Source organism: Staurois parvus, unplaced genomic scaffold (assembly GCF_062004578.1).
Source record: "Staurois parvus isolate SC_StPar_1 unplaced genomic scaffold, SC_StPar_1.0 ptg000390l, whole genome shotgun sequence".
In the NCBI taxonomy this organism is placed as follows: Eukaryota; Metazoa; Chordata; class Amphibia; order Anura; family Ranidae; genus Staurois; species Staurois parvus.
In genome coordinates, this window is record NW_028318186.1 from 6138991 (window position 1) to 6153151 (window position 14161).

Here is a 14161-nt window from a genome sequence, read left to right on the forward strand (position 1 = left end):
TAGGGTTCAATGGAGCTCTGTTTGAGGGTGGCTGCTCTAGGTGGTCTGAGTTTGTGAGAGGTTACTGTACCTGCAGCATTGCCCAAAAGAGGTCCAGGCTCTTGGCTTTTTGTCTAGCAGGGGAGCTTGGTTCACAAGAGTGGCCAAACCCTTTGACATATTAAACAGTTCCTTTTCATGTATTTCAGGTGTGTATTTAGCTGGCTACCTAGAGATCAGCTTCAAAATTGCTTATTTATTTCACTGTGCTGCATCAAACAAATCAATGCCTTGTTTAATGAGTTGATAAATTGAACATCCTATTTTCTATCCCGACCAGACTTTACTGACACAATGACTATCGCTGATCCAGTTACTTTATTACTATCCATCATTCTCTGTGTGCTTCTGGCCATTGCCTTATTTGGATGGAAAAAAAGTACCCCCAACTTTCCTCCTGGACCCACACCTTTACCGATCATTGGAAACATGCACATCCTGGACTCGGAACAGCCATATAAAACCATGCATGAGGTAATGTTGACTTACACAGAAGATGCAGAAGCAATGGACAGGTAGAATCCTTGCGTAGCAAACATATGCAGATAACTGGACACCCCTGGTCCAATGACATGTTGTGTTTCCAATAGGGATGAGAGGATTGAGTTTGGCAAAATTAATTTTGCCATGAGATGACAGTTTTGAAACATTGTCCTATACTTTTGAAGTATAGCAATGAAAAAAAAGACTTGCTTTTAAGAAACCTTCCCATGTTTCTTTGCCGGCAAGGTGTGTTGGGGTGCAATTTATTGATGATAGGCACCCCACTGCCAATCGTGCATTAATATGTCTTGGACAAACTTTTTTACATGCAGCCATTGCAGGTAATGATAAAATAGAAATTCAAGAAAAATAGACATATTCAATTAATATTAAGACCTGGTTCACACCTATGTGTTGCAATTTGCTGCAGGAAAACCTCTGGCCCTATCCAAAGCTGCAGCGGCAGAAAAACACATAGATGTGAACGTGTCCCATAGGAAACCATGTTCAATGTAGTGAGTCTCTGCAAAATGCAAAAAGCACTAAAAAAAATGCAGAGGTGTGAACCAGGGCTAAACTCATTAAAAATGTTTTGCAATATGTATTTTTGTTAATTTATTTTTGTAAACGTCTTTCAAACTCAAGGAGCTTTGGAACAATTTTTGTCTCTAAGTTTTACCTGACAGCCGAAGGTTGATGGTATCAAAACACACCAGTTAGAGTGTTTTAAAGTCTATCTAAACCCAGGAGAAAAAGTGTAATATATTTCAGCTTACCGACCCTATATTTTGCCTCCTAATGGGTGGGCAGGGGTAAAGAATTAGTGTAGTGTTGTCAGCTTTGTCTAGGGATGGTGCCATAAGATGGTTCTATCCAGGGGTGGACTGACCATTTGGAAACTCGGGCACTGCCTGAGGGCCCAGGGTCAGTAGGGGGCCCCATGAGATGCTCCGGTACCTTTTTCATAAACTTTTTTGAGTTTGGGCAAGGACACAGGAGCCCCATGATCCCCTATTGCCCGGGGGCCCCATGAGTTGTCAGTCCGCCCCTGGTTCTATCCATACTTTAAAGCTAAGCTAGAGAATATCCCAATGTTATACAAATGGGGGTGTTCTGTAGTCTTAACACACTTCCTATTCAAGAGTGAAAGTAATGCTTCTTCATTACTAAACTACAATAATTGAGTGTTGTCACTGTAGTACAGAGAGTGTGTTATTGGAAGAATCACAAGGTGAAAATTAAAGAAAAAATCCTGCATAATGAAAATTGATGGAACCATCAGATCTCAGTACCGGTAAACTGCAACAGATTACATTTAAGTTTTTGTGTTTGGATATACTTTAACTATTGCACAAGACAACTCATGTAAACAAGCTGTTTTTGGCTTGTAAAAGCATCAGATGAAACCAATCTTGGTTTCATCTGATACTTTGGAGGCCAGAAGAGGAATATGGGGTCTAACAGACCTCAGATCTCTCCAAAAAAAAGAACCTGTCATGGCCCATGCCACTACAATAATTGAGTGTTGTCACTGTAGTACTTCCTCAGCTCTGTCCCTGTGCTGTGTGAAGAGGGTGTGTCCCTTCCCTCCTATCAGGGCTCAGCGCTCTCCTCACTGAGCTCTGCAGTGTGTAACTTCAGTTCTCCGCCCCGTTTTCTGAAATTTCAGACAAGCTGTATACATTTTCTACTTTGAACTGATATACTGTAGAGAAGAGAGGGCTAAAGATAAACAGGTACAACTTATGTAGGAAGATTTGTTTCATCTCTGTGTATCATCTGAGGCTAGTCATTTCAATGGGCATATGTAAGGGTTAACTATTTTAATAGACATGTTGTATAGTGCCAATATGGGGTAGACTGACACAGCTAGGGGAGAGCTACACATTCTGGTCTGGCCACTGATCAGCACTATGCAATAAAAACGATGGAGATGTGGTTCTGGTCTTCCCTTTCCGTACTAAAAAAAGTTAATATTTTTGAAAGTTTTGCTTTTGTAGAGTTCCCATCACTACTCGTTTAGTAAAACACTGCCAGCAAGACATAAAGTGAGTTGAAAACTCTCAAACAGAGTTCTAAATAATAGTAAAATCCCAACAGAGGTTCTAACCCTTTCCCACTTTTTCCTTGACATACCTTCATCCAGTGCCTATCAATGCTGCTAAATGTGGTCTTCAATGTCTCCAGAAAGGGGATAAAAAGCTGTCATGTAATATATTGTTACTAATTATATCTGGTTCAATTGCAGCTCTCTAAAAAGTATGGTCCAGTATACAGTATCAAGATAGGAGAGGAAACAATGGTGATCCTTTGTGGATATGAGACAATAAAAGATGCTTTGGTGAATTATGCTGATGAGTTTTCTGGGAGGCCGATAATACCACTCTTCCAAGAAATAACCAAAGGACACGGTAACATGAACCTTTCATAGTTTTCTTTACTTTAACTTTCTTTATATGGGATGCATAGGTTACATTTCATTAGTCAATTATCTCTCTACAATACTATTAAAGTACAGCAGCTTACCAGTCTTTAGATCTAGTGGCTGCATTAGTCTTTCTTTATGCAAAAGCAGAAAATAGATAACTGATACAAGAAATCCTGGGCTTTTCTAATAAAATATTATATGCCATCAATTATGATGTTTTAAGTGAATATAGGAAAACCTATTAAATAATGAAGTTATATAAATAAGAGGTTATACTGATTATAAAAAATGCTACTAAGAAATTAAAAAAACTCTATAATCATGTTAAAAATTACTATAATAGGGCCCTTTTCACACGGGTGAACTCTAATTGATCAGCAGGGTATCTGTCCACTGATCCCTTGCTGATCGGAGCAGAACAGGCAGATGACAGGTCCTTGTCTGCTCAGTGCATGCAGGGCGGACCCGGACAAAGCCCGCTCTGCTCTATGGGTGGCCGGGAGTAAATGGACTCCGCTGTCCATTTACACCTGACTGCCCTCCGATCCACCTAGACCAGGGGTAGGCAACCTGTGGCTCTTTGGCTGTTGTGGAACTACATTTCCCATGAGGCATTGCAAAGAATACAAAACTGACAGTTACAGCTATGATTTGCAGAGACATGATGGAACTTGTAGTCCTGCGGCTCTCAGGTTGCCTACCCCTAACCTAGACAAAATCACCCAAATAGCCCTGATCAAAAGTTTACATACCCTGGAATATTTGGCCTTGGTGCAGACACAAAAGGTGACACACAGGTTCAATGGCAATTAAAGATTAATTTCCCACATCTACAGCTTTTTACATTGCAGTTAGTGTCTGTGTATAGTCAATGAGTTTGTTAGCTCTCACATGGATGCACTGAGTAGGCTAGATACTGAGCCATGGGGAGCAGAAACGTACTGTCAGAAGACCTGCGTGACAAGGTAATTAAACTTTTTAAAGATGGAAACGGATACAAGAAGCTATCCAAAGCCTTGAAAATGTCAATCAGTCCTGTTCAATCAAGTGGAAAATTTGAGGATCTCTTGGTACCAAGCTAAGGTCAGGTAGACCAAAAAAAAGCCACAATTAACAGAAGAATTGTTCGAGATACAAAGAAAAACCCACAGGTAACCTCAGGAGAAATACAGGCTGTTCTGAAAAAAAGAACATGTGATTCTTTCAAGGAGTACAATACAATGGTACTTGAACAAAAATGATCCAAAAGGTCGAGTTGCCACAAAGAAGCCTTGAGGTGTGTCAAGGTGCTGTCAGGCATATTGTAATGTGGCTTTTTTGTAGTATTGGTACAGTAAAGGCTTATTTCTTGCAACTGGACCATGCGGCTCATTTTCATTTAAGTATCATCATATTGTGCTCATTGAAACAACCACAACGTCTTTTTGTTCACAATAGGGACTTATTTATTTTTCAGTGGTGGGCCATGCATTTTACACCTAGGCCTTCAATGATGTCCTACCTGAATTAATTCAGTAATTTTTGGTTGTAACCTTAAAAATGCAGCACAGAAAAAAGCAGGGCCTGGATTAGCCAGGGTTGATTGTATCAAAAATATTTAAATAAAATTCAATGTACTCATCACAACCACTGATTATTTGCACATAAAATCCATCCTCCTTTCTTTCCTTAGGAAGAGTTCAATTACTCAGGTTATCTCAGTAATTACAGGTTATCTGTGCATTTCAGTTTCAACAATAAGATCTTTTCTTTCGCCATGAAGGCTAATGTTGAAAGTCAAGTCTGTCAAGTTGTATTTCTGGTATAAGTTTTTGTTTTCGCCTGCTAGATGGCTTCTGTGTGCCAACTCAAAATCTAATTGGTTAAAGCAACAGTTTCATTGCCATTTATGATAAGCTACAGGAGCCAACATCATTGATTCTGAAGGCCTCAAAGCAGATTTCTTTGACCCTCGCAACACATGATGGTTATCATGGCTGAAATGCGATTGGATAAAAGCCCTAACATAAACACACACTACTGGAAGCAGTAAAATGAAGAGAATAGACTATTGGGAATAATTTAATACACAATATAATAAAATATCACTCAGTGATTCTGATAGTTTAGGCAGTGTTTAGGCCAGCACTGGTATTTATACATGGTGGTTATACCCCCCTTTACTTTCCTTATCTCCAGGAAATTTAGTTTATTTCATTTGTTCTTTGTATCTAAGGAATAGGTAGCAGGCTGCAGTGAGGGAATTTTGTTCTTTGTGTGAAAGCAAAAGTCTCTGCATATCGGTCTGGCATTCCCCCTCTTCAGCTCATCTCTAGTGGTTACAAGATAGGGGGGTATATTGGACAAAAATAATGTAATGGCTATGATTGGCTATCACAGCGATCACATGTTTGGAGCCCATTCCAATTATAAGCAGTGACCAGGAGCTATCAGTGACAGCTTGGTTATTGTGCTGGGGAAGCTTAGAGCGTGTGCACCCAAAACAGAACAATGGACCCACATGTACTATAGCCCAGCATTAAAGCACATATCCATGGTACTGCATATATGTGTGAGGCCGGCATGAAGAGCTGAAACACCTGTAAGCAGTAAGACATTTTAGTTTAGGATTATTAATCACAATAAATGATTCTGCATGCTTTCTATTTTAACTCTAAATGGCCATAGGGCTCTTTCACATGGGTGATCGGATGGTCCACACATTCCTATGGACCATGGAGTGTAAACAGACTTGTAACCATTTACACCAGCCTACCTCTGAGTCTGTACAGGCTCGCTACAAAAAATGGAGGAGGACTGCATCCTCTTTAGTTTGGGTGGACCCAATCGGAGTCAGCCGAGTGTAAACAGACAAAGCAGAGTGGGTTCTGTCCATGTCCGCTCTGCTGAAACTGAGTGGACACAGACCTGTCATCCACCCCACTGTGCTCCGATCAACATGGGATCTGTGAGTGGATCCCCTGCTAATCAGAATGAAAACCACCCATGTGAAACGTCCCTTAGAAGAATTATTGTTCCAAATAATCCACATTATATGCAACGCTTTAAAGCTTTACAGAAGATGACATTTACATGGCTCTGATGTGCAGCCTTTTGCCTTAGTCTAGCAGCATCTACATCTCTTTGCTTGGTGTGGGGTTGTATTAAGATGGAATTGGGCTTGTTGGCTGTTGTCTTATCTATAGCACAATAAAATTTATGTGATGCTAATGGGGTACTGTGAATCCGTTGGCGTACATCAACACCTGCAGCATTTTGAGCAATGTAGTGCACCACAACAAGCTCTATATGGATTGGGGTGTACTGTAGTGCAAACGGAAGCTACTGCATAGTATGCGTGTGAAGAAGTACCATTCTAAATATATGGCACAGCCAGGGGCGGACTGACAACTCATGGGGCCCCCGGGCAATAGGGGATCATGGGACCCCTGTGTCCTTGCTCAAACTCAAAAAAGCCTATGAAAAAGGTACCAGGGGCATCTCATGGGGCCCCCTACTGAACCCGGGCCCTCGGACAGTGCCCGAGTTTCTGAATGGTCAGTCCGCCCCTGGGCACAGCAATGATAACATGCATCAAAACACATGTTTTATCATATGGTACTGCACTACAAAAAGTCCCTGCTTAGATTTCTCAGTAGCAGAGGTGTAGTTGGCATTGTAGCCCTAGGCTTATGGTAGCTGACAATTTAGGGAACGACAGATAGAAATATATAATTTTCCTTCATTGGGTTATTACATTACTGTATTACAAGAGGTCAGCTGGTATTAGATAATATTTCCTGGGGTCACTTAGCATGCATAATATTTATCACTTGTCGGTGGATTTACAAAATCTTACCTTTTTTCAGGCATGACTTTTTCCAGCGGTGAAAACTGGAGAGTGATGAGAAGATTCACCATTTCATCTCTAAAAGATTTCGGAATGGGGAGGAAGACAATTGAAGACAGGATTCTGGAAGAATGTGATTGTTTGGTGAAAGAGATCAAATCATTCAAAGGTCTTTCTTCTCAAATGTTTTTATGATTAGAAATTATATTCCACTAACATGTACTGTAAGTCATTCATCTCATAGATTTAGTTCAGCTTTCTGTTTCAATGTTTGTAAAAGCATTTTTAAAGGGTATAACACGCCAAGGTCTGTCCACGCAGGGGCGACATCAATCAGGCTTACACGATACAATGTGTACATAAACGTGTAACAAAACAATGAACAATGTACCAGGGCCTGGGAGGGCCCAGTGGATGAGATGGAAATCAAATTACACAAACAGCAACGCATCATCCCCTAGAGGACAGCAGTCCTTAACATGTAAAAAGAAGAATGTAGTGAGCGCCAGGGGAGAAGTTGCATCAGTTGCTAGCACATAAGTGACGTGGAAAAAAAATGATATATGACATAAAAAAAGGCGACTTGCATAAGCAAATAATCAGTGCATAATTATCAATGTAATATTCGCATCAATCTCTATGTATAGTGTCCAGAAATTGTAAATAAACGTGACCTCAAGTGGTGGGTGAATCCATGACAATTCTTCCTCCTAATGCACTCACCAGAAGCACAAAAAAAATGTGCATTCAAAATAGAAACTCCTCCAGCAGGTAAGCCTTATCCACCGCCAGCAAAGGTATATGGTGTGCACCGATTGAATTCAGTAGAAACAGTTGGTTCCCCCAAAAAGTGGCTCAATCTTCAGAAGCAAAATGGCCCAACCTGTAAAGAATAGAGACCAGTGGCTGAAAATTTCAAGCTAGGCACAGTTCTTGGTAAAAGAGGAATCGAGCTGTCCATATCACAAGACAGAGTCCATATCGAGGTCACAAGACAGAGTCCATATCGGGGTCACAAGACAGAGTCCATATCGGGGTCACAAGACAGAGTCCGCATGGGGGTCACAAGACACAGTCCGCATCGGGGTCACAAGACACAGTCCGCATCGGGGTCACAAGCCAAGATCAGTGATAAGCAGCAATAGAGAAATCAAAGAACAGCTGACAGGATTGTGTGAGAGGTCATTCAATTCTGCCAGCTGCTTTTTGGACTCTCTATTGCTGCTTATCACTGATCTTGGCTTGTGACCCCGATGCGGACTCTGTCTTGTGATATGGAGAGCTTGGTTCCTCTTTCACCAAGAACTGTGCCTAGCCTGAAGTTTCCATTCACTGGTCTCCACTCTATACACGTTGGGCCATTTTGCTTCTGAAGATGTCGGCATCGTCATGACAATGCTGGACAGCGTGATTGACGATGGAACCATTTTTTTGGCTTTTTTCTTTTTAAATAAAGGACTTTTTACACGTTTTTGATTAATGGATAGGTACCGGGATCTGGGGGCCCCCATGTTAAAGGGGGCTTCCAGATTCCGATGAGTCACCCGCAGACCCCCACAACCATAGACCAGGGCTGTGGGGAATAGGCCCTTGTCCCCATCAACATGGGGGCAAGGTGCTTTTTGGGGGAGCCCCCCTACCCCAAGGCATTCCCCCATGTTGAGGGCATGTGGCCTGGTGCAGTTCAGGAGGGGGGGGCGCTTGCTCAGGCCAGGCCTGTGCTCAGATTAAGGCTCTGCTAGGAATTTTAGGGGGGACCCTAAGCTTTTTACCCCCCATTTTTGGGGGGAGGGTTCCCATTAAAAGTCCTAAAAGACCTGGAATGGCTTTTAGGGGGAACCACACGAACGTTTCCCCCCCACACTTTGGAGGTGGAGTTGCCTTTAAAACTCCATATCAGGCCCTCTTAGAGGGAACCACACACACTTTAAAAAAATATATATTTTACTGTGGGGTCCCTCATAACCTTCCTACCAGACCTGAAGGGTTTGGTATGAATTGGGGAGGATAGTGGTCATGCAGTTTTTTTCTAATAAAAAGGTAATTTCAGATAATTTAAGGGGACCCCCAGGCATGATTTTTAAAGGATTTTTTCTATCTCTTTTTCCTTTAACCTCCCGGGGTCTGGGCCTTGATGCTGAGCAGCCACACATTTGCGTGCAATTAAGAAAAACATATGTGCTGAGAGCGTGCACCCTGCACACTCCCAGCACACATGTCCGGTACTCACGGAAACTTTTCCCGATCATGTGACCACCATGACAGCGAATTACAGCGGTCACATGACCCTAAACAACGCCCCTCCTCCTGGCTTCTGAAACCCTTAAAGGGCCGGGAGGCGCCAAGGGGTTAAGCAATGAAAAGTTACTGTCCCATTAAGAATGGGACAGTAACTTTTTGAAATAGTTTTTCCCTGATTCATGTCCTGTAGGGCAGTGCCCGAGTCCCCATACCCCTTTTACAGGCAGTAACTTGTATATAAGCCTTCAAAATGGGCACTTTTGAATCTACAAGTTTGGGTCCTATAGACTTGCATTAAATTTGAAGTTTGTGGTTGAACTTTCGTTAAGTTTGAATGTTCGACCGTGATCAGGGGGTGTTCAGCCCATCACTAAAGACATGGTTTGATGAGTTTGGTGCGGACTAATTCAAGTGCTCTGCACAGGTGGACAGGGGAATCTTCCCGCTGGGCTGTTGCATTCTGACTTCCTTGCCATCAGAATACACTGATCAGCACTACCAGCTATAGCTGACAGCGCTGATCGAGCGCCAAAAACCCGACAGGCTGGTTGTACAGAAGTCGTTCGGTAGATCAACTTTGTAAAATCTTAGTGCCCATACAGGGATTGAAATTCTGCTGGTCCATGATGAACCAGGCAAATTTTGATCCATGTTTGGCTGGCTTTAGAAAGTCACATGTGAACCAGATCTTCTCAACCACCTAGAACAGCTACCATCTACTTCACAAATGATTCTGCCGCCTCACTGAAAAGTGGCAGTGATAATTTGGAAAGTAAGTAAGCTGTGCACATACTGTATCTGCAGGTTCTTCGTCAGAGGTCTGCATAGGAGGTATTTAAATGTGTGTTTGTGACCTAACACAAATACACATATATAAATATCTCATACATCAGTTTCTTTTTTTACGTACACACATAGTGGGCCTCATATGCACGTACTATTATAATTCATGTTTGACTGTTTGTTGCCCATGTATTATGCCAATTAGGTATTTGTTGCCCAAATATTATATGAGTTTGTGGCTTATTGTATGTATTGTCAGGTTTGCCACTTTTTGCCTATGCATTGTCAAGTTAGTGCTTTTTAGAAAATCATATTACTATTATTTAATCCCCTGCATGTCTGTTACTGCCAAACCCCACTGCTGCTATCTTCATGTCTCATTGGCATGCTTTATGTGTCTACTAAACCCTTGTATTTAAAGTTTACTTTGTTACGGCAACAGTTATATATTCTGTTTCAAATACCAATATACTGTATGCAATAACATACCTCCCTAGTCGCAGTTTGTGTGGACAGTATGGCCATTTACTGACGTGGCAGAATCAGAATCTCAGCAGCTCATCTTTTCAATAGGATGCAGAACTTGAATCCAACACAATTTTTTTCAGTCTTTTGAAGAAGACAACGGGGTTACTAAAACTACAGAGTGAAAAATCTGCTGTAGCTGTGTATGGTAGCCAATCAGCTTCTAACTTCAGCTTGTTCAATTAAACTTTCACAAAAAAATAAAAAAACTGGAAGCTGATTGGATTCTGTGCGCCATATTTTGCAGTCTCCAGCTTTAGTAAATCAACCCCAATGACTTTCTGACATAGAGAGAGGAGGGGGCGCAATCTAAGTGTAAATGAAAACATATTTATTGTCATAAGAGACAATTGGCAACTTACACAAACAGGTAAAAGACATCACTCATCAATAATTTAAGGCCTCGGGTGGTAATCTTCAGCATAGCAGGACACCTTGGTACAAGCGAGCATACGAGGTAGGCTGGAGGGTAACCTGTACAGCCAAGAAGACACACCAGGGGTTACAGGCAGCATTAGGTACATGTAAATTAGTAACTCACATGGTAGAAAATACATTTTTTTTTTTTATCATCACAATCAGCAGCTGGATCTGGCATGTGGGGCATGGAGTCTCTTCTGTGATTTCCATCACAGGCTGTAACTTGTTGATGAGCAATTTGTTTTAACTGTTAGCATAAGTTGCCAATTGTCTTTCACTTCAAAAAATATGTTTTATATTACACTTAGATTGCACCCTCTCCTCTTTTTATCTGTTCACTCAGAGCCACTTAAGTCTCTAAGGAGGTGTTTCAGTTTCCTCCTGAGACCAGCAATAAGTCGCCCAAGATGTTCCAACTGAATTTATGGACTTTTTGCTGAACTCATATTATCATCAATATACACACACACAATAATTATTGCTCCATATACCCCGTGGGCGTCCCTAGGGTTGGTGTTACCAGGTGTGGTAAAACTTGGTGACACCCCCTCCAACGATCCCTGCAGAATGGATCGGATCTGCGGATTGAGCATAATGGATCGAAGTCCGATCCATTATCCTCCCCAATCCACAGATCCGATCCATCGTGCAGGGATCCTCGACTTGCAACCTATATGGGGTTAACTGATCTCTCCAAAAAAAGGTAAGTTTTAAAGCAAGCCGATGATCCCCTCAGGATGACTCAGATCTGAGGATTGGGGAGCATAAAGGATCGAACTCCGATCTATTATGATCAATCTGCAGTTCCGATCCTTCCTGCTGGGATCGTCTGCTTGCTTTAAAGCTTACCTTTTCTTGGAGAGATCAGTTAACCCCGTATAGTTTGCAAGTCGACAATCCGTGCAGGATGGATCAGATCTGCGGATTGGGGAGGATAATGGATCGTACTTCGATCCATTATGCTCAATCTGCAGATCCGATCCATCCTGCGGGGATCGTCGGCTTGCTTTAAAACTTACCTTTTCATGGAGCGGGTCCAGTGTCACCCCATGTAATAGGTGTCATCTGGTGCGGCGTGCACCCCCTGCACCTGCCTGGGGACGCCCCTGATATACCCCCATTTCTATCAATGACTTTCTAAGCCCTGCCTCTGCAATACACTGAAACTAATTAAAGAAACACAAGAAAAGCAGGGAGGGTATAGTTAGGATCGTACCAACTAGCATAAATCAAGAGGGGAAACAAAAGAGAGGGTACCAAATGCACATGATAACAAGTTGTAGTGGCACAGCACTAGATGTTAACAGGGGCGGACTGACCATTTGGAAACCCCTGGTACCTTTTTCATAGGCTTTTTTGAGGTTGGGCAAGGACACAGGGGCCCCATGATCCCCTATTGCCCGGGGGCCCCATGAGTTGTCAGTCTGCCCCTGGATGTTAACATACATCAGAACATAAAGCAATAAAAGAAAAATACATAATAGATGGAACACAACATATGCTACATTGAGAGGAGACTATTTTTACAATATTTATTTTTTCTGGCTATTATTAGTATTTTTTATTATTTCATAATTACTGAAAATATTCTTGATGTCTAGAGGAACGGGTGTTTCTAAAAATAATCTGCGTAGGTGTAATGTACACTAGATATGTTTTTCAGCTTTCTGCTTTTCTATGCTGTTGAGCAGGCTGCCTCCACCTGGAGATGCTTCTATCAGTAGAACTTGGGAAAGACATTTATTGTGATTTTTTTCAGGTTCTGATACACCTACATTTCTCAGTCTGAAAAAGCATTGGGGTAGATTTACTAAAACTGGAGCACTCAGAATCTGGTGCAGCTGTGCATCAGCTTCTAAGGTCAGCTTGTTCAGCCATGCTTTGGCAAAAAAACCCTGGAAGCTGATTGGTTTCTATGGGGAATTGCACCAAATGTTGCACTCTCCAGCTTTGGTAATTAACCCCATTTGTGTTTTAGGTTTGCATCATGCTAAAGAAAGCAGAACAGTTTTATCAAAGATAGTAGCTGGGCAGTTGCCAATTGGATTTCTGAGTGGGTAGCTAAGTTCATTAGTAGTAGGGACAGGAGTGCCTGCTCAAAGGTTTATCTGAAAGTTGAACACTTTCCATTTTTTAAGAGAAAAATCGCATATATGTTACGGAATTTCATTTCAGTAATATCCATTTTCTTTGTCTCCTAATTGTAGGAGAACCATTTGATCACACCATGACTATGAATGCTGCGGTGGCCAACATTATTGTTTCCATATTGTTGAGCCATCGATTTGACTATGAAGATTCAACATATCTGAGGCTTTTGAATATATATATGGAAAATATCCAAATCCTTGGCAGTCCAGCAGCTATGGTAAGCAACTAAATTCCGTTCTTGATATAGACCATTCTGGGACCTACAGAAGTAACCAAGAAGGTCTACACTAAATTCAGTAGGCAGCTTTAGTTTTACGATACAGCTTGATGTTTGTTCAGTTTCCTTTATCAGAAGGACAAGTAGCTAATTATATAAGTTAAATAAGATCAATGAGCTGTTTTACCTACCAAAGAATTAATATTTCTGTCCTTCCAGTTTCAAAATGTACACAGCTCTTCCACACATTGCAGCCCTGCCTGGCAGTGAAGGGGACTTTATCTTTCTCTGCTGCAGTTTCAGTTTCACTTACAGATTTCCTCTCCACTCCCACCCTGTGGACAGTGAAAGAAAAGGAAACTCAATAATTGGCTCATCTCACTGTCATGCCCAGGGGCGGACTGACCATTTGGAAACTTGGGCACTGCCCTAGGGCCCGGGGTCAGTAGGGGGCCCCATGAGATGCCCCTGGTACCTTTTTCATAGGCTTTTTTGAGTTTGGGCAAGGACACAGGGGCCCCATGATCGCCTATTGCCCGGGGGCCCCATGAGTTGTCAGTCCGCCCCTGGTCATGCCCCTTTTCTCTGCTGCACTTACTGTAAATCAAACTTACAGGTCTCACTCTTCACCAACATATGACTCTACAGAAGTGGTCTCCAATATGTGGCCTGGGGTACAGAGGAGGCACTTTGCTTGTGGCTGTTTGGGCACTTTTCCTCCCAATGATGCAAGACACTTTTCCTTTTACTGACACCAACAATGGGGCATCAGTCCTGTTACTGACATCAACATCAGGACACTATTCCTTCCACTAACACCAACAATGGGACACCATTTCTCCCACTGATATCAACAATGGGACACCATTCCTCCCACTGACACCAACAATAGAATATCATTCCTCTCACTGACACCAACAATGAGGCAATATTCCTTCCACTGGCACCAACAGTGGACACTATTCCTCCCACTGACACCAATGATGGATCATTATTCCTTCCCCTAATGCCAAAGATACACTCTTTACTCCCACTGATGCCAGAA

At 42.1% G+C, this 14161-nt stretch overlaps 1 protein-coding gene across 2 annotated transcripts in view; it reads left to right on the forward strand.

The window, feature by feature from the left end:
* LOC149455651 (cytochrome P450 2C5-like) overlaps positions 1 to 14161 on the forward strand; it is a 37405-nt gene that overhangs the window by 13124 nt on the left and 10120 nt on the right. For both annotated transcript variants that reach the window (XM_089686044.1, XM_089686043.1), the window contains exons 2-5: positions 320 to 513; positions 2771 to 2933; positions 6799 to 6948; positions 12956 to 13116. In XM_089686044.1, coding sequence (XP_089542170.1) covers positions 334 to 513; positions 2771 to 2933; positions 6799 to 6948; positions 12956 to 13116 — 654 coding nt within the window. In that variant the 5' untranslated portion in view covers positions 320 to 333. The remainder of the gene's footprint in view (positions 1 to 319; positions 514 to 2770; positions 2934 to 6798; positions 6949 to 12955; positions 13117 to 14161) is intronic.